This window comes from Pristiophorus japonicus, chromosome 13 (assembly GCF_044704955.1).
Source record: "Pristiophorus japonicus isolate sPriJap1 chromosome 13, sPriJap1.hap1, whole genome shotgun sequence".
In the NCBI taxonomy this organism is placed as follows: Eukaryota; Metazoa; Chordata; class Chondrichthyes; family Pristiophoridae; genus Pristiophorus; species Pristiophorus japonicus.
Window position 1 is genome coordinate 129,076,953 of NC_091989.1, and position 20,847 is coordinate 129,097,799.

Sequence of the window (20,847 nt, forward strand, 5' to 3'; positions counted from 1 at the left end):
TACTTTACTACACATGAAGTACATCCAACACAATTCATTGAGTAGACTGTAGTCAACCTCCTGCTATTACCATGCAATAAATCCAGTCCTATAGCACCCTTTTTGACACTCAATGCAAACATATTACCAGAAGTGTTACTGACTTCGTGCAGCTACATTTGTTTTGGCCATTAGGATCACCACACACACTTCTAACAGTATTTGCTTAAGAGTAATGTTTAAATAAAGGGAATATTTTGCATGCAACAATGGTGATCCCATTGAAAGGCTGCTATTGCACTGGGTACCTCAATTTCTGAATTGTCATTACTCTGTCAGTCACCCAACTGTCGACAGGAAACAAAAGCCTTGAAATTACAACTTGCAATATTACTGCGCGAATGCTTAATATATTGATATCAAATTCCACTGCCCACTATTTTAACAGATGTTTTAAAATGGTTAAACGAGTTAACACCCCCATTAAACTAGTGGACAAAAGAATTTTATATAAATGTGTTAACATAAGAATTAGGAACAGGAGTAGGCCATCTAGCCCCTTGAGCCTGCTCCGCCACTCAACTAGGTCATGGCTGATCTGGCCGTGGACTCAGCTCCACTTACCCACCCGCTCCCCATAACCCTTAATTCCCTTATTGGTTAAAAATCTATCTATCTGTGATTTGAATACATTCAATGAGCTAGCCTCAACTGCTTCCCTGGGCAGAGAATTCCACAGATTCACAACCCTCTAGGAGAAGAAATTCCTTCTCAACTCGGTTTTAAATTGGCTCCCCCGTATTTTGAGGCTGTGTCCCCTAGTTCTAGTCTCCCCGACCAGTGGAAACAAGCATTCTTCATACAATCATCATCCACGGTGTAATTTCCAGGCTAAACTCTCCTAATTCAGATCTAGCAGCAATTCCTCTGTACATGCACAGGAAAACGCAGCTTAAGATTTGCTCACTTTAAAAACAACCTGTAAGAGTATAATAATGTTTTTACATTACTTTTACATAGAACAGGACAGAACAGCTAATATGGCAGAATTGGTTTTAACTGTGTACTTGCAAATCCTACATTTTCCCTTCAATGACACTGATAACATTGGAGAAGGACATTGTACTGTAAGGATAGGCAGATATAGATTATTTCTACTAAAATGTATCACTTTGCATTTTTCTGCATTAAATGTCATCTGCCACGTGTCCGCCCATTTCACGAGCCTATGTTTTCTTGACGTCCATCACTCTCCTCCTCACTGTTCACTTATCTTCCAAGTTTTGTTTCATCTGCAAATTTTGAAATTGTGCCCTGTACACCCAAGTCTAAGTCATTAATATATATCAGGAAAAGCAGTGGTGCTAGTACTGACCCCTGGGAAACACTACTGTATACCTTCCTCCAGTCCGAAAGACAACCGTTCACCACTATCTCTGTTTCCTGTTACTTAGCCAATTTCGTATCCATGCTGCCACTGTCCCTTTTATTCCATGGGATTCAACTCTGCTGGCAAGCCTATTATGTGGCACTTTATCAAATGCCTTTTGGAAGTCCATGTTCTTCTTAGGCAGTCCCTCGTATCGAGGATGACTTGCTTCCATGCCAAAAAGGGATGAGTTCATAGGTGTTTCAATGAAGAATTTAATATTCTAGGTCCCGAACTACATCCCGAAGGGTGGAAGATGCCTGTGCGTGAATTTTGTTTACGGTGTAGCCACCACACAGGCTTGACAGAGCTAGATCTTAGTCCAGTGGCAAGGATTAACCAAGACGACTGGAGACCAGCTCTGCTGCACGGACCTAGTGCGTACACATATCACAGTGTGGGCTGGCTTGTGCTGCCTGAGCCCTTGCCTCTTCTGGGCCCCGAAGTTACGCCTCTCCTGGGCCCCGATTTCGTTGCTCTGCAATCTATCGCTGCTCCCAGGCCGCCGCAGGCGTGCTACCCACTGAGTCACAGCTGCCACTGATAATAGAGATAGATGTAGATGGAAATCGATATAGATTTAGAAATAGCTAAGTGAAGGTATATAGATATAGATGAATTTTATCAAATATTTACCTTGAAATCAATGCTTAACTTTGTTGGTGATCTTAACAATTTGGTATCTATCTATCACTCTGTCTATCTATATCTATCTCTATTTATTTATCCATCCATTTATCTTGGTCTGTTTCTATCTATCTACATTTCTATCTATGTATTACATCTCTACCTACACCTATCTATTTTTATCTACCTACAACTATCTATTTCTATCTATCCACCAACAACTATCTATTTCTCTATCTATCTATCTCTATTTCTATCTATTTACCCACACTTAAGTCCATGTACACCACAACAACTGCATTGCCCTCAGCAACCCTCTCTGTTACCTCATCAGAAAACTCAATCAAGTTAGTTAAACATGATTTGCCTTTAATAAATCTGTGCTAGCTTAATGTCACATAATCATTACACTATCTAGTTGGGCCCTGAACTTATTTAAGTCTGTTATCAATGTGGTGTTCAATGGTTAAATAATGTTATTGCTTTTTATTGTTTAGATATTGATCCATGTCACTGTGCAGGACATGACAATTGTATACAGTGATTCTACTGCTCTGCTGACACCCATGTATGACTGTTGGGATATTGGAGAGGTCATTTAGGAAGATGGGCTTAAGTTTAGAAATAGATTTGGATGTTCCTAGTAGTAAGGTTGATGTGATAATTATGATTTATAGCTCAACCGTGGCTATCTAGGGAAATCAGGGATAGTATTAAAGCCAAGGAAGTGGCATACAAATTGGCCAGAAATAGCAGCGAACCTGGGGACTGGGAGAAATTTAGAACTCAGCAGAGGAGGACAAAGGGTTTGATTAGGGTAGGGAAAATGGAGTACGAGAAGAAGCTTGCAGGGAACATTAAGGCGGATTGCAAAAGTTTCTATAGGTATGTAAAGAGAAAGAGGTTAGTAAAGACAAACGTAGGTCCCCTGCAGTCAGAATCAGGGGAAGTCATAACGGGGAACAAAGAAATGGCAGACCAATTGAACAAGTACTTTGGTTCAGTATTCACTAAGGAGGACACAAACAACCTTCCGGATATAAAAGTGGTCAGAGGGTCTATTAAGGAGGAGGAACTGAGGGAAATCTTTATTAGTCGGGAAATTGTGTTGGGGAAATTGATGGGATTGAAGGCCGATAAATCCCCAGGGCCTGATGGACTGCATCCCAGAGTACTTAAGGAGGTGGCCTTGGAAATAGCGGATGCATTGACAGTCATTTTCCAACATTCCATTGACTCTGGATCAGTTCCTATCGAGTGGAGGGTAGCCAATGTAACCCCACTTTTTAAAAAAGGAGGGAGAGAGAAAGCAGGGAATTATAGACCGGTCAGCCTGACCTCAGTAGTGGGTAAAATGATGGAATCAATTATTAAGGATGTCATAGCAGCGCATTTGGAAAATGGTGACATGATAGGTCCAAGTCAGCATGGATTTGTAAAAGGGAGATCATGCTTGACAAATCTTCTGGAATTTTTTGAGGATGTTTCCAATAAAGTGGACAAAGGAGTACCAGTTGATGTGGTATATTTGGACTTTCAGAAGGCTTTCGACAAGGTCCCACACAGGAGATTAATGTGCAAAGTTAAAGCACATGGGATTGGGGGTAGTGTGCTGACGTGGATTGAGAACTGGTTGTCAGACAGGAAGCAAAGAGTAGGAGTAAATGGGTACTTTTCGGAATGGCAGGCAGTGACTAGTGGGGTACCGCAGGGTTCTGTGCTGGGGCCCCAGCTGTTTACATTGTACATTAATGATTTAGACGAGGGGATTAAATGTAGTATCTCCAAATTTGCGGATGACACTAAGTTGGGTGGCAGTGTGAGCTGCGAGGAGGATGCTATGAGGCTACAGAGTGACTTGGATAGGTTAGGTGAGTGGGCAAATGCGTGGCAGATGAAGTATAATGTGGATAAATGTGAGGTTATCCACTTTGGTGGTAAAAACAGAGAGACAGACTATTATCTGAATGGTGACAGATTAGGAAAAGGGAAGGTGCAACGAGACCTGGGTGTCATGGTACATCAGTCATTGAAGGTTGGCATGCAGGTACAGCAGGCGGTTAAGAAAGCAAATGGCATGTTGGCCTTCATAGCGAGGGGATTTGAGTACAGGGGCAGGGAGGTGTTGCTACAGTTGTACAGGGCCTTGGTGAGGCCACACCTGGAGTATTGTGTACAGTTTTGGTCTCCTAACTTGAGGAAGGACATACTTGCTGTTGAGGGAGTGCAGCGAAGATTCACCAGACTGATTCCCGGGATGGTGGGACTGACCTATCAAGAAAGACTGAATCAACTGGGCTTGTATTCACTGGAGTTCAGAAGAGTGAGAGGGGACCTCATAGAAACGTTTAAAATTCTGACGGGTTTGGACAGGTTGGATGCAGGAAGAATGTTCCCAATGTTGGGGAAGTCCAGAACCAGGGGTCACAGTCTAAGGATAAGGGGTAAGCCATTTAGGACCGAGATAAGGAGAAACTTCTTCACCCAGAGAGTGGTGAACCTGTGGAATTCTCTACCACAGGAAGTAGTTGAGGCCAATTCACTAAATATATTCAAAAGGGAGTTAGATGAAGTCCTTACTACTCGGGGGATCAAGGGGTATGGCGTGAAAGCAGGAAGTGGGTACTGAAGTTTCATGTTCAGCCATGAACTCGTTGAATGGCGGTGCAGGCTAGAAGGGCTGAATGGCCTGCTCCTGCACCTATTTTCTATGTTTCTATGTTTCTATATAGACTGTAGCATTTGGGTTTCAGCTTGGCTTGTGATGGGATTGTTTGTGATTATTTTATGTTTGAGGAGGTTTTCCACAATGTTTGCAAATGTTTGATTTCGTTGCAGTTTTTTTAACATTAGCTGCTTGTATTTTTCAGTGTTTTTGGGGAACTTTTTATACATGAAGTGTGACAGTAGCAGCGTGATACCTGGCTACATGGCACACCTCATGATGGCTGAAAATAGTCTTGTAAGAAAGTGTTATTGCACTGCTCCTGAGGCCACACCCATTGTTTAAAATGGAAATCTTTTATAACATCCAATGGTTTCAAATCTGTTTGTTTTGGATGTTGAGAGTACTGATCAAGCAATACTGAAAGCGATGATTGTTTCAGAAGTTCCTGTAGCACAGACTGTTCGACATTTGCACCTGCTTTCAGTGTAGTGTGAGCTGGTTGTCCCACACTGCTGAGCGCTCTGTTGTCAGGATAATATAGAGCTTAATTTGTAATATGTAAAAGTTGATGCAGAGCTCTCCTAACAGCCATCAAATATTGGTGACATCTTTAACTTTAGTAAAGAGCAGACTGATTTGTTTATTAACATTAAAAACTTCATGGCAACCCAGAAATGGCTCTGCGACCACAGCAGGCTTTGGTGTTTTCTCACTGTCTGGACAAAAAATACAACAGAAACGCCAGGAATAACTAACATGGGACATAAACGTACACGTGAGATCTCAATTTTGAGGCCTGCGGGCGGCAGATTGCAATCTCATCCACGAGTCTCCTGCTGAATCTGGAAGCATTGGTCTGCCTGCCAGTTTGGCTGGGATTATCCTGCACATCTACATCGCTGTAAGGATAAAACCATTTTGCAGCAACTTAAAATGTCCTGCTATGTAATTGGCATGGTGAGTCTATTCACAGGCAACTAAACCCAAGCTTAAACTGAAAGGTCATCTTGTTTTGGATCAGAATGACTGATTTTGATTTGCTTTGGCTGAGTTGCTGCATGTGACTCACCTGGACTTTTAGTACATAAGAACATAAGAATTAGGAACAGGAGTAGGCCATCTAGCCCCTCGAGCCTGCTCCGCCATTCAAAAAGATCATGGCTGATCTGGCCGTGGACTCAGCTCCACTTACCCGCCCGCTCCCCATAACCCTTAATTCCCTTATTGGTTAAAAATCTATCTATCTGTGATTTGAATACATTCAATGAGCTAGCCTCAACTGCTTCCTTGGGCAGAGAATTCCACAGATTCACAACTCTCTGGGAGAAGAAATTCCTTCTCAACTCGGTTTTAAATTGGCTCCCCCGTATTTTGAGGCTGTGCCCCATAGTTCTAGTCTCCCCGGTCAGTGGAAACAACCTCTCCGCCTCTATCTTGTCTATCTCTTTCATTATTTTAAATGTTTCTATAAGATCACCCCTCATCCTTCTGAACTCCAACGAGTAAAGACCCAGTCTACTCAATCTATCATCATAAGATAACCCCCTCATCTCCAGAATCAGCCTAGTGAATCGTCTCTGTACCCCCTCCAAAGCTAGTATATCCTTCCTTAAGTAAGGTGACCAAAACTGCACGCAGTACTCCAGGTGCGGCCTTACCAATACCCTGTACAGTTGCAGCAGGACCTCCCTGCTTTTGTACTCCATCCCTCTGGCAATGAAGGCCAACATTCCATTCGCCTTCCTGATTACCTGCTGCACCTGCAAACTAACTTTACCATTACCAAAAGAAAAAGGTAAAAGCCTAGGTTTAAAACAAACACACCCCGAGAAGCTTGCCTACTTTCTGCAATACAGAATAAAAAGAAATTCAACACAGAAGTGACCTTTACGTCACAAACAATTATAGAAACATAGAAATCCACAGCGCAGGAGGCCATTTCGGCCCATCGTGTCCACGCCAGCCGTCAAAGAGCCACACGGCTCTCGGTCAGCAGCCGTGAAGGTTACATATAAACCTATGAACAATGGCGGAAAGGTAAAGAGCAACCAGTCTGCCCCACACAACTGCAACACCCCTTGCACCGAAACATTCTACACACCACCCCAACCGAAGCCATCTGATCTCCTGGGAGAGGTAAAAACACAGGCCAATTGGAGAAAAAAAATATCTGGGAAAATTCCTCTCTAACCCATCCAGGCGATCGAAACTAGTCCAGGAGATCACCCTGGCCGTATTCGATTCCCTGAAGTATTTACTTACAATCGTATCTGCTCCAGCCAACGAGAGATTATCCAGTCTGATCCCACTTACCAGTTCTAGGTCCATAACCCTACAGGTTACGGCACTTTAAGTGCCCATCCAAGCACCTTTTAAATGTGGTGAGGGTTTCAGCATCCACCACCCTTCCAGGCAGTGAGTTCCATACCCCCACAATCCTCTGCATGAAGAATCCTACCCTCAAATCCCCTTTGAACCTTCCACCAACCATCTTAAAACTATGCCTATCAAAGGAAATAGGCCCTTGCTATCCACTAGATCCAGGCCCCTCAAAATTTTGTACACCTTAATGAGGTCTCCTCTGTTCCAATGAGAACAAACCAGCCTATCCAATCTGTCCTCATAGATAAGAATCTCCATTCCAGACAGCATCCTAGTAAATCTCCTCTGCACCCTCTCTAATGCAATCACGTCCTTCCTTTAATGCGGCAACCAGAACTACAAGCAATACTCCAGCTGCAGCCTAACCAGAGTATTATGCAATGTAAGCATACCCACCCTGCTCTTGTATTATATGCTTCGGCCAATAAAGGCAAGCATTCCGTATGCCGCCTTATCCACCTGGCCTGCTACTTTCAGGGATCTGTGGACAAGCACTCTGAGGTCCTTTTGTTCATCTACACTTTTAAGTGGCCTACCGCTTAATGTGTATACCCTTTCCTTACTAGCCCTCCCAAAGTGCATTACCTAACACTTCTCCGAATTAAATTTCAATTACCACTGCTCTGCTCGCTTGACCAGTAGATTGATATCCTCCTGCAGTCCATGACTTTCCTCTTCATTATCAACCACACAGCCAATTTTAGTACCATCTGCAAACTTCTTAATCATACTCGCTATATTCAAATCTAGATCATTGATATATATACCACAAAAAGCAAGGGACCCAGTACTGAGTCCTTGGAACCCCACTGGAAACATCCTTCCAGTCACACAAACATCCATCAATCATTACCCTTTGTTTCCTGCCTCAGAGCCAATTTTGGATCCAACCAACCACTTTGCCCTGGATCTCATGGGCTTTTACCTTCATGACCAGTCTACCATGTGGGACCTTATCAAAAGCTTTGCTAAAGTTCATTTACACTACATCGTACGCACTACCCTCATGGTTACCTCCTCAAAAAATTCAATCAGGTTATTCAAACACAATCTTCCCTTAACAAATCCATGCTAATTGTCCCTAATTAATCCTTGCATTTCCAAATGTAGATTTATCCTGTATTTCAGGATTTTTTCCAATAATTTTCCTACCACTGACAGGCCTGTACTTATTCGGTCTATGCCTTTCTCTCGACAACATCCTTGGCGGGGCCGGCCCAATGACCTCCTTGGCGGGGCTGGCACAACGATAACATCGGCAGGACTGGCCCGCCCGACATCATCATTGGTGGGGCCCTGCCCAACGACCTCCTTGGCAGGGCCCACTCAACGACGACGGGGCCGGACGGCCTGAACAGCTCCTCGGCGGGAATCCCTTCCCCCCTCCCCCTTTCTGACATTCCGAAATCCGGAAGTACCCGAACCTGGGCTCGGGTGTTTCCAGATTCATGACGTCAGAAACAGGTCAAAAGTCCGGAATGGCCTCTGTCCCGAGGGTTCCGGATTTTAGGCGCTGCACCTGTACAAAACAACGTGGCTATTCTTTTAATCTGCATTATTTTTACTTTCCATGTTTAAACTACTCTAATAGTTCAATATGTTGCCAAATAAATTTTAACTAATAGAATATATAAATGTAAATAACTGAAAGGAGGTTAGTTTGTGTAGCATTATATTTAACTCTTCTTGTACAAAAATTGACCATGGCATATTGATTGGGCTAACCAAACTGCTAGCAATACTATGGATGAGGATTTCCTGGAGTGTATAAGGGATGGTATTCTAGACCAATATGTCGAGGAACCAACTAGAGAACAGGCCATCCTACACTGGGTCTTGTGTAATGAGAGAGGATTAATTAGCAATCTACGGGGCCCCTTGGGGAAGTGACCATAATATGGTAGAATTCTTCATTAAGATGGAGAGTGACACAGTTAATTCAGAGACTAGGGTCCTGAACTTAAAGAAAGGAAACTTCGACGGTATGAGAAGTGAATTGGCTAGGATAGACTGGAGAATGATACTTAAAGGGTTGACGGTGGATAGGCAATGACAGACATTTAAATATCACATGGATGAACTACAACAATTGTACATCCCTGTGTGGCGTAAGAATAAAAAAGGGAAGATGGCTCAACTGTGGCTCACAAGGGAAATTAGGGAAAGTGTTAAATCCAAGGAAGAGGCATATAAATTGGCCAGAAAAAGCAGCAAACCTGAGGACTGGGAGAAACTTAGAATTCAGCAGAGGAGGACTAAGGGTTTAATTAGGAGGGGAAAATGGAGTATGAGAATAAGCTTGCTGGGAACATAAAAACTGACTGTAAAAGCTTCTATAGATATGTGAAGAGAAAAAGATTAGTGAAGACTAATGTAGGTCCCTTGCAGTCAGAATCAGGGGAATTCATAATGGGGAACAAGGAAATGGCAGACCAACTGAACAAATACTTCGGTTCTGTCTTCACTAAGGAAGACATGAATAACCTCCCGAAAATACTAGGGGACCGAGGGTCTAGCTTGAAGGTGGAACTGAGGGAAATCCTTATTAGTCAGGAAATGGTGTGAGGGAAATTGAAGGGACTGAAGGCTGATAAATCCCCAGGGCCTGATAGTCTGCATCCCAGAATACTTAAGGTAGTGGCCCTAGAAATAGTGGATGCATTGGTAGTCATTTTCCAGCATTCTATAGACCCTGGTTCAATTCCTATGGATTGGAAGATAGCTAATGTAACACCACTTTTTAAAAAAGGAGAGAGAAAACGGGGAATTATAGACCGGTTAGCCTGACATCAGTCGTGGGGAAAATGTTGGAATCAATTATTAAAGATGAAATACAGTGCATTTGGAAAGCAGTGACAGGATCGGTCCAAGTCAGCATGGATTTATGAAAGGGAAATCATGCTTGACAAATCTTCTAGAATTTTTTGAGGATGTAACTAGTCGAGTGGATAAGGGAGAATCAGTGGATGTGATTTATTTGGATTTTCAAAAGACTTTTGACAAGATCCCACACAAGAGATTAATGTGCTAAATTAAGGCACATGGTATTGGGGGTAATGTATTGACGTGGATAGAGAACTGGTTGGCAAAGAGTGGGAATAAACAGGTCCTTTTCAGAATGGCAGGCAGTGACTAGTGTGGTGCCGCAGGGTTCAGTGCTGGGACCCCAGTTATTTACAATATACATTAATGATTTAGACAAAGGAATTTAATATAATATCTCTAAGTTTGCAGATGACACTAAGCTGGGTGGCAGTGCGAGCTGCGAGGAGGATGCTAGGAGGCTGTAGGGAGACTTGGACAGGTAAGGTGAATTGGCAAATGCATGGCAGATGCAGTATAATGTGGATAAATGTGAGGTTATCCACTTTGGTTGCAAAAACAGGAAGGCAGATTATTATCTGAATGGTGACAGATTAGGAAAAGGGGAGGTGCAACGAGACCTGGGTGTCATGGCACATCAGTCATTGAAGGTAGGCATGCAGGTACAGCAGGCAGTAAAGAAGGCAATGGCATGCTGGCCTTCATAACGAGGGGATTTGAGTATCGGAGCAGGGAGGTCTTACTGCAGTTGTACAGGGCCTTGGTGAGACCCCATCTTGAGTAGTGTGCACAGTTTTGGTCTCCTAATCTGAGGAAGGACATTATTGCTATTGAGGGAGTGCAGCGAAGGTTCATCAGACTGATTCCCGGGATGGCAGGACTGACATATGAAGAAAGACTGGATCGACTAGGCTTAATTCACTGGAATTTAGAAGAATGAGAGGGGATCTCATAGAAACATATAAAATTCTGACGGGATTGGCCAGGTTAGATGCAGGAAGAATGTTCCCGATGTTGGTGAAGTCCAGAACCAGGGGTCACAGTCTAAGAATAAGGGCTAAGCGCCATTTAGGACCGAGATGAGGAGAAACTTCTTCACTCAGAGAATTGTGAACCTGTGGAATTCTCTGCCACAGAAAGTTGTTGAGGCCAGTTCGTTAGATATATTCAAAAGGGAGTTAGATGTGGCCCTTACGGCTAAAGGGATCAAAGGGTATGGAGAGAAAGCAGAATGGGCTACTGAAGTTGCATGATCAGCTATGATCATGTTGAATGGTGGTGCAGGCTCGGAGGGCCGAATGGCCTATCTTGCCCCTACTTTCTATTTTTCTATGTAAAACACAACAAACTGAGAAATTTTTAATTGTTCAATAGGAATAGGGATTGCGAGACAAAAAAGATCAAGGTCCTTTTAGTTCACTTCCACCATCCTTGATAAAGTGCAACATCCCCACTGGCAACAGGGACTCCCTGGCCTCAGACCGCCCAAAATGGAGGAAGAGCCTGGGAGGGCGCTGAGCACCTTGAGTCTCGTTGCCAAGAGCATGCAGAAATCAAGCGCAGACAGCGGAAGGAGCATACAGCTAACCAGACTCCCCACCCACTCTTCAACCACTGTCTGCCCCACCTGTGACAGAGACTGTAATTCCTGCATTGGACTGTACAGCCACCTGAGAACTCACTTTTAGAGTGGAAGCAAGTCTTCCTCGATTCCGAGGGACTGCCTATGATGATGATGAGTCGCATGATGCAATGATAATGGAGTTGTTAACTTATCATAGCAATCAATCTCCGTAAATTAGTCTACAACAGACCCAGAAATGAGACAAGGAAAACCCAAGTGGTGGAGAGCGTTGAGAGCCTTAGGTTCAAAGTCATTTTTTTTCTGCAAATGTAATGTCTCAAATTACTCATATACAGTAGCCCAAAATGTTAGTAGTAACACTTACATTGCTGCTGGCCTGTGGCTGGGTTCTGTAACTACGCATGATGTTCTGGAAGGATCTATCTTCTTTTGTTACCTGAAAAAAGTTATTTTATACTGATTCAATGCATACCACACAGTACTGTTTTTCTAACTCATTGCAGTTTCCGCTGTCTTCCTTTGGCTCGTTTACCATGAAGGAGCTCCACATAAAGCATTTGCTTAAGGAGTCTCGTATCTGGCAATACATACTGTGTGACCTGCCCAGTGAAGCTGATCGAGCGTGGTCAGTGCTTCAATACTGGAGATGTTAGCCTGGTTGAGGACACTGATGTTGGTGCGCCTGTCCTCCCAGGGGATTTGCAGGATCTTGTGGAAACATCGTTGGACACGACAATGGCACATCCAGCGCAGGTGACCCTACAAAGTCCTCCTTACTAACATTTGGGGACTTGTGCCAAAATTGGGAGAGCTGTCCCACAGACTAGTCAAGCAACAGCCTGACAAAGTCATACTCACAGAATCATGGGCTCAATTTTCCCCAATGCCATTTTTTGGCGTATTGCCAGAGTTACGCCCATTTTTCTTGGTGCCAACTACTCCAAAAAAAAAGTAGCAAGTTTTCCCGTTCTATTTTTTGAAATTGGCGCCGCGCAACCTGTCCTGAAGCCTCGGGGGGGGGGGGGGGGGCAGTGGAGCCTAATGGCTGCGCCGAAAAAATGATGTCGCCCCTTCTGCACATGCGCAAAAAAAAGGACGTTTTGATGTGATTCCTATGGGCGCGCATGCTTTTAGCTCCCGGTCTGCATTCGGCCATTTTTAAAGAGCCAGTTGTGTGTGAGAACTTTAATTCTCAGTTGAAAAATCGGAGCTGCAATACAAGATGTAACGCGGCGCAAGGACCAAGAAGTGGAGGTACTAGTTACTGTGATTGAGGGCAGATGGCACATAAAAGTTCCATCAAAAGAAATGAAGAAATTCTGGAACCAACTTACACAAGATTACTATGCAATGGTGACCCCGAGGTCTGGAGACCAGTGCAAAAAGAAATGGCAGGACCTTGGTCAAGTAGCCAGTGTAAGTAATATTTTTGTTTATTCCATGGAATTGCAATTGTAAATATGTCCCACCCAGCAGAAACACACCCTATCTAAAAAGTTATGTTTTCATCTTTGCAGAGGAAAGCGGCACACAACAAACGAGAAAGAACTCGAACAGGAGGAGGCCCGGCAAATCTGCACCCACTGACACCCTTGGAAGAGAGGGTCGCTACTTCGATGGGTCCTGTCTGGAGAAAAGCAAACATCACTGCACAAGCTGGGCCCACACTCGAGGGAGAGGGCAAGTCCCGCAAATTCCAGAGTCTGGCTTTGCTAAATGTTAAGTACTGCATGGGCTAGCCATGCTTCGGTTCACGGGGATGTCTCCGTCAGCTCTGCTTCGATTGATGCAATGTGCTATCATTCATCGTGGTCCTTCAAATCAACCTGCTGCCTGTGCTGTGTGAGCCTACTCATGCCACCCACCCTGGCCCCTCCTCTGCGGCTAACCATGTGTCTGTTCTGTTATATTTTGCAGAACTTGAGGCCAACCTTGACAATACAGAAGATGGTTAAGACATGGATGAGCCTGAAGAGGAGAACATCTTCCAATCCCACCATCCAGACCAAGAGCATGGGGGTGAAGAGGAGGGGGAGAGGATGGATGAAGACCCCACAGTTGTATTCACTCTGGAAGAGGTGCAGGTGCCGCCCATTGAGGTGCCAGCCCCTTCCCTGAGTGGTTTGAGTGCTGGTGGACATTCCATTGTTTCCAACCGTTCGATGCTGCGGGTCCCAGTGGGATGCAACGAGCCACTGAGGAGGGGAAGGAGAGCTTGACCGCGCTCTCCAGAGGTGTAGGATCTAACAGATGTGGTTCTGATGATGGCAATGAGTGCGGAGAGCATTGACCTTACCCTGGACACTCCTAGACACCATCATTGGGGTAGTGATGAGTATCAGGACTGTCGGGAAAAGTAACAACACTCTCACGAGAAATGGGAACACTGTCTGGGAACATGAGTGAGGGAATGTCTCAGTCAGCCGAAACAATGTCGGTGCACGAGGCAGGGAATGTCGCAAATAGCTGAAGTGCTGTCAGTGAACACAAGGGAGGGAATTTCTGAGTTAGCTGCTGCAATAAGAGAACCCAGACCCCGCGCCCATTGATAGAATCAACTGCCACTCCCACTCCAATCCCCAGACCAGCCTCTGAAGAGGACCAAGCCGGACCCCTCCACATTACTGCCTGCCTCACCACCAAGTGCACATTACCTGAGATGTTTGAAAGAATAAGCTTGGTACCAACCCGAGAAACGCTGCGCCACCGCCTGTGGGCAGGGGTGGAGTCACCAAGACCAAGCGCAGCGGGCGGTCTTAGAAAAAGATGGAGGAGAATTGGGTGCAGCCTTTCTTTGCTGCTGCTGTTGTTGTTATTATTGTTGTTGTAACTGTTCTCAAATTAAAAGTTTTTTTGTAAGTTATGCAAGTTTGTAAATGATCTTAACTGAAAACTTTAAAGTTTGGTACAAAAATTTTTTAAATTAAAGTTAAGTACAAACAAATGTTTGTTAAACTTTTGAATAAAATATATTTTACATTATAACTGAATCATTTACATTAATTCAAAAAGTTGTTAATAATGGAACAAATAAAGAATCATTTCCGTCATTTGTTCCATTAACACAACACAACATTACGGAACAGGTCCAAACAGTAAAGATGGTCCATGTGGAATAGTTGCTGCTGAACCTTCAGGCAGCAAAGCGTTCACAGATGAATTGCTGGCGCAAGGCTCGAGCAATCGTTAAAGGGGCATGACAGCCCGCCCTCCTCCACCGTCGTGCTCCGGGTTCAGGTAGTTGCATGGCTTCTGCGTCGTCCTCCTCCTCTCACTTCAGGTGGGTCTTCTACTAGCAGCTGCTGCTGCCTCATGATGGCTAAGTTATGAAGCATGCAGCACACAACAGTGAACTGACCGACAATCTCAGGGGAGTATTGCAAGTAGCCTCCAGAATGGTCCAGGCATCGGAAACGCTGTTTCAAGATGCCAATTATGCTGCGTGTCGCAATGTGCGACATGTTGTAGTCCCGATCAGTTACCGTCCGGGTTATGCGTAGTGGCGTTATGCCAGGTGGCGAGGCCATACCCTTTGTCTCCAGCTTTGCCCTTCTGGCTGCTGCTAAAACATGGCAGATATAATGCTCTCACATAGGATGAATGCATCATGGGTGTTCCCAGGGTATGATGCATCAACTGACATGATGCGATGCATGTCGTCACACATGAGCTGCACATTAATGGAATGGAAGCCTTTTCTGTTCCTGTACATCTCGGAATCCTTTAAAAGGTGCTCGCAAGGCGATGTGGGTACAATCAATGCAGCCCTGTACCTTTGGGAAGCCAACAGCCCTTTCACACATTGCCTGGGCGGTCATAAGGAACTTTATGTAGTTATTCCTCCAGGCATATAGTGCAGCAGTCACCTGCCGAATGCAGATATGTGTTGCATGTTGAGAAATGATGCACACATCCCCAGTTGTAGCCTGGAACGATCCAGATGCGTAGAATGAAAGTGCAGCTGTAACCATCACTTCAACTGACAAAGCAGTCAGGTTGCAGGTCTGCTTTTACTAACTCACAGATCTCAGTTACAACTTCTCTGCGGAAACGCGGCCTTCTGACAGTCTGCATCATTCAGGTGCAGGTACGAACACCTGTCTCGATAGACCCGAAGTGGGTAAGGCCTCCTGCCCATCACCCCCGGGCTTCTTTTCAAGCCGAGCCCTGAGCCCCTGTGTTCGGGTGAGGGATCAATGCCGACCGATGGTCCAACCCTCGAGCCCGGTTTGGAGACGTATGGTGGTGGTGTGTCAGTTTAAAAACTTCCATTTCCTGCGTTTTAAGTTTTAAAAATTTAAGCTTGATTATGGATATTTGTGTGTTCTTGACTCCCTCCAAAACTTCACATAAAAACAATGGCGTCTTTCTGCGCTGATTTTTAATGTACATTGCGCTGGTTTCTTTTGTGCCCAGAAGGTTTTTCGGGAGTGGTCACATACGCCGTCCTAGGTGAAATTTAAATTGGGCAAACTTCCATAATTGTGAAAAACTGGCGCAGACATCATATAATGCAAAAAAAACTAACCTAAAAAAAATTGTAACCAACTGAGTTACGCTGGCGCACAAAGATTGGGGAAACTTGGATTTTTAAAAATTTAGCCCAAAATAGGCGGCGCGCGGCAAAAAAAACTCCTCCATCACCAACCCTGGCTATGTCCTGTCCCAGTGGCAGAACAGACCCATCCAAGGTGGCGGCACAGTGGTATATAGTCGGGAGGGAGTAGTACTGGGAGTCCTGAACATTGACTCTGAACCCTATGAAGTCTCATGGCTTCAGGTCAAGTATGGGCAAGGAAACCTTCTGCTGATTACCACCTCCTGCCCTCACTCAGCTGATGAATCAGTACTCCTCCATGTTGAACATCACTAGGAAGCAATGGCACAGAATGTACTCTGGGTGAGGGACTTCAATGTCCAGCACCAAGAGTGGCTCGGTAGCACCACTACTGAGCGAGCTGGCCGAGTCCTAAAAGACATAGCTGCCAGACTGGGGATGCAGCAGGTGGTGAGAGAACCAACACAAGGGAAAAACCTACTGGACCTCAACTCTCCCATTTACCTGTCACAGATGCATCTGCCCATGACAACATTGGTAGCAGTGATCACCACACAATCATTGTGGAGACGAAGTCCCGTCTTCACATTGAAGACACCCTCTATCGTGTCGTGTGGTACTACCACCGTGCGAAATGGGTTAGATTCAGATTAGATCTAGCAACTCAAAAGTGGGCAACCATGAGGCACTGTGGGCCATCATCAGCAGCAGAATGGTATTCCACCACAATCTGTAACCTCATGGCCCAACATACCCCTCACTCTACCATTAGCATCAAGCCAGGGGACCAACCCTGGTTCAATGAGGAGTGCAGAAGAGCATGCCAAGAGCAGCACCAGCGTAAAAATGGGGCGTCAACCTGGGGAAGCTGCAACACAGGATTATATGCATTCTAAGCAGCGGAAGCAGCATGGTATAAACAGAGATAAGTGGTTTCACAATCAACAGATCAGATTAAAGCTCTGCAGCCCTGCCACATCCATACATGAATGGTGGTGAACAATTAATCAACGAATGGGAGGAGGAGGCTCCATGATTATCCCCATCCTTAATGATGGTGGAGCCCAGCACGAAGTGCGAAAGGCAAGGTTGAAGCGTTTGCAACCATCTTCAGCCAGAAGTGCAGAGTGGATGATCCATATCGGCCTCCTCCCAAGGTCCCCACCATCACAGAAGCCAGTCTTCAGCCAATTCGATTCAATCCATGGGATATCAAGAAGCGGCTGAGCGCACTGCATACAGCAAAGGCTATGGACCCCAACAACATCCTGGCTGTCGTGCTGAAGACTTGTGCTCCAGGTGGGGTGGAGTGTAAAATGATGTGATACATGGGGTATCGTGGTTGTGTGGGGTGGACTGGTTGGGCAGGATGCTCTTTACCTGTCTGCCATTGTTTATAGGTTTATATGTAACCTTCAGGGCTGCTGACTGAGGGCCGTGTGGCTCTTTGTCGGTCGGCATGGACACGATGGGCCGAAATGGCCTCCTTGCTGCGCCTCTAGCATAGCTGTTCCATTACAGCTACAACACTGGCATTGACCCACAATTTGGAAAACTGCTCAGGTAAGTCCTGTCCACAAAAAGGACAAATCCAATCTGGCCAATTATCGCCCCATCAGTCTACTCTCAATCTTCAGCAAAGCGATGGAAGATATCGGCGACAGTGCTATCAAGCAGCACTTACTCACCAATAACCTGCTCACCGATGCTCAGTTTGGGTTCCGCCAAGACCACTTGGTTGCAGACCTCATTACAGCCTTGGTCCAACATGGACAAAAGAGCTGAATTCCAAAGGTGAGGTGAGATCAAGGCAGCATTTGACCAAGTGTGGCATCAAGAAGCCCTAGTAAAATTGAAGTCAACGGAAATCAGGGGGAAAACGCTCAACTGGCTGGAGTCGTACATAGCACGAAGGAAGATGGTTGTGGTTGTTGGAGGTCAATCATCACAGCACCAGGACATTGCTGCAAGAGTTCCGCAGGCCACTGTCCTAGGCCCAACCATCTTCAGCTGCCTCATCAATGACCTTCCCTCCATCATAAGGTCCGAAATGGGGATGTTCGCTGATGATTGCACAGTGTTCAGCTCCATTGGCAACTCCTCAGAATATTAAGCAGTCCATGCTCGAATGCAGCAAGACCTGGACGACATTGAGGCTTGGGCTAATAAGTGGCAAGTAACATTCGCGCGAAACAAGTGCCAGGCAATGACCACCTCCAACAAGCGAGAGTCTAACTACCTCCTCTTGATATTCAACAGCATTACCATTGCCAAATCCCCCAACATCAACATCCTGAGGGTCACCATTGACCAGAAACTTAACTAGACCAGCCATATAAATACTTGGCAACAGGAGTGGGTCAGATGTTGGGTATTCTGCGGAGAGTGTCTCACCTCCTGACTCCCCAAAGCCTTTCCACCATCTCTAAAGCACAGGTCCGGAGTGGAATACTCTCCACCTGCCTGGATGAATGCCGCTCCAACCGCTCTCAAGAAGCTCCACACCATCCAGGACAAAGCAGCCTGCTTGATTGACAATCCATCCACCACTTTCAACATTCACTCCCTCCACCACCATGCACCGAGGCTGCAGTGTGCAAGTCTATAAGGTGCATGGCAGCAACTTGCCATGGCTTCTTCAACAACACTTCCTAAACCCGCGACCTCTATCTACCACCTAAAAGAACAAGGGCAGCAGGCGGATGGGAGCACTATCACCTGCTAGTCTCCCTCCAAGTTACACTCCACCCTGATTTGGAAATATATTGCCATTTCTTCATTGTCGCTGCGTCAAAATCCTGGAACTCTCTCCCTAACTGCACTGTGGGAGTACCTTCACCACAAGGACTGCAGCAATTCAAGGCAGCGGCTCACTACCACCTTGTCAAGGGCAATTAGGGCTGGGCAATAAATGCTGGCTTTGCCAGCGATGCCCACATCCTGGAACGAATACTTTTTTTTTTAAAGTGCAACTATATAGGGTTTGGTATAATGTTGTTCAGAAATACTTACAGCCTTTACCATGAGTACATTTATAGATAATTAAAATAATATTTTAAAAGGAAAAATGTAAAAATAATGAAAGAAAGCTGAATATATACATCCTCATGCATGTCATTTATTCTAACTTTTCACTAATACTCAATATAGATTTTACCTTGGCCATTATGTAAACAGCACACATCAGCAGCTGATCCAAGTGCCGATCAACCATAAGATCCGTGCAGTTGACCAAAGAATATTCAAAGCACGTCCAGATTTTCCTCCTCAAGTCATCAGGAATCTCCAGTTTTGCACAGAGGTCCCGCAGACGAACACTTGCCAAATGATAAACCTAGTTAACCAAAAACAAGAACAGAGAAAACCATCAGACCACAATTTGTTATAAAAATAATTTCAAATTTCCTGCCCCAATGACATCAGACCATATCCAGTCTCCTCTCTGGGCTGCCTCGGTGATTGATGAGGTGCAGCCACTTGCAACCCAGAGCAGCTCTAGTTATTTTTTAATGGGAGCAGCAACTTTGGGCAAGCCCAAGAACTGATCCAGAGTCACCCAAACCCAAGAAAACACACTGTCAAATACCATTAAAAGTATGACAAATAGTGCATAAGCTGTTGTCCAATATTTAGTCAGGAAATAGGCTTAATTTACAATTTTATTTACAATTTGATCATTCTTAAATATTACTTATCTAAATAGCACGTGGAAAATTACAGGGTGGAAATATTTCCTGTTGGAAAAAAGGTACAATAAATACAAATCCAGACTGCTGTTTCCAGCCCCTCAGATAAATCATTGTCCCTCAGTTTAAAGAACTGGCAATATGCAATAATGCCTTCACTCTATAACTTTGGCATATAGGACCCAAAATTCCACATGGCTAACTTTTGGCGCAGTTGTCAAGGTACATCCGATTTTTTTTTAGTGGCTGACTGGGCCAAAAAAAGTTCCAAGTTTCGCCGGAATAAACTTTGAATTTGGAGCGGCGCAGATTGTCCTTAAACTCTGTGGATGGAGCTTAAAGTCTGCGCCAAAAACTGAGGTTGCCAGAGTAACAAGGGACGCACTGAAGGGCTGAGGCTGGAAAGTGAAACATACAAGATGCAACAAGATATAAGCAATTGTAGAACCCCTGTGCCACTCTTATCCCGGGCCGAAAAGAACCCCCGGTGCCGCTCCTATCCTGGCCCTGGTGCCGTTGAATTTATTCTGTAGTGTCATTGCTGATTTTTCTCTCCCCAAGAACTTCGATTTTCATAACAGGTGTAAGCATTCTAAGAGCCTAATTTTTAAAAATTGTTTTGTCTCTTTGTAAACTCAACCATGACCCCGTGATGTGTATATATGGAGGATGTAACAGGCCAGAAAGATATGGCAGAAAGACTGGTTGTGTCATCTCAAAAGCCTCCCAGAGGTTAACTTAATTACATCAATGTACCTAATAGTTTTCCTCAGTGGCTTATATGAATTTATAGTCAGAGCCATTGGTGCCGCTGCTATCCCGGGCCAAATGACCCCCCGCCCCTCCTTCCCCTGGTGCCCCCAGTGCTATCCCAGGCTGAAAGGCCCACCGTTATCCCGGGCCGAAAGGCCCCCTCCCCCCGGTGCCGTGTCTTCGAGCTCCACTAAAACAACAGCGTCTTCTCTGCACGATTTTCTCTTCTCTGTGCCGATTTTCTTAAGTATAGGTAAGGTTTTTCAGAAGGGTGCAGTGCGCCGTTTTTGAAAAAATCGTACTTGGCCAAACTCGTTTAAATGGCCAGAAATGGCGCACCCGGCATGTTCTGCCCCC

At 45.0% G+C, this 20,847-nt stretch overlaps 1 protein-coding gene across 5 annotated transcripts in view; it reads right to left on the reverse strand.

Annotated features, from left to right (window-relative positions):
• Positions 1-20,847, reverse strand: part of rbl2 (retinoblastoma-like 2 (p130)) — a 210,997-nt gene that overhangs the window by 31,440 nt on the left and 158,710 nt on the right. For all 5 annotated transcript variants that reach the window (XM_070898000.1, XM_070897999.1, XM_070898001.1 and 2 more), the window contains 2 exons: positions 19,209-19,385; positions 11,858-11,929 (listed from right to left, as the gene is read on the reverse strand). In XM_070898000.1, coding sequence (XP_070754101.1) covers positions 11,858-11,929; positions 19,209-19,385 — 249 coding nt within the window. The remainder of the gene's footprint in view (positions 1-11,857; positions 11,930-19,208; positions 19,386-20,847) is intronic.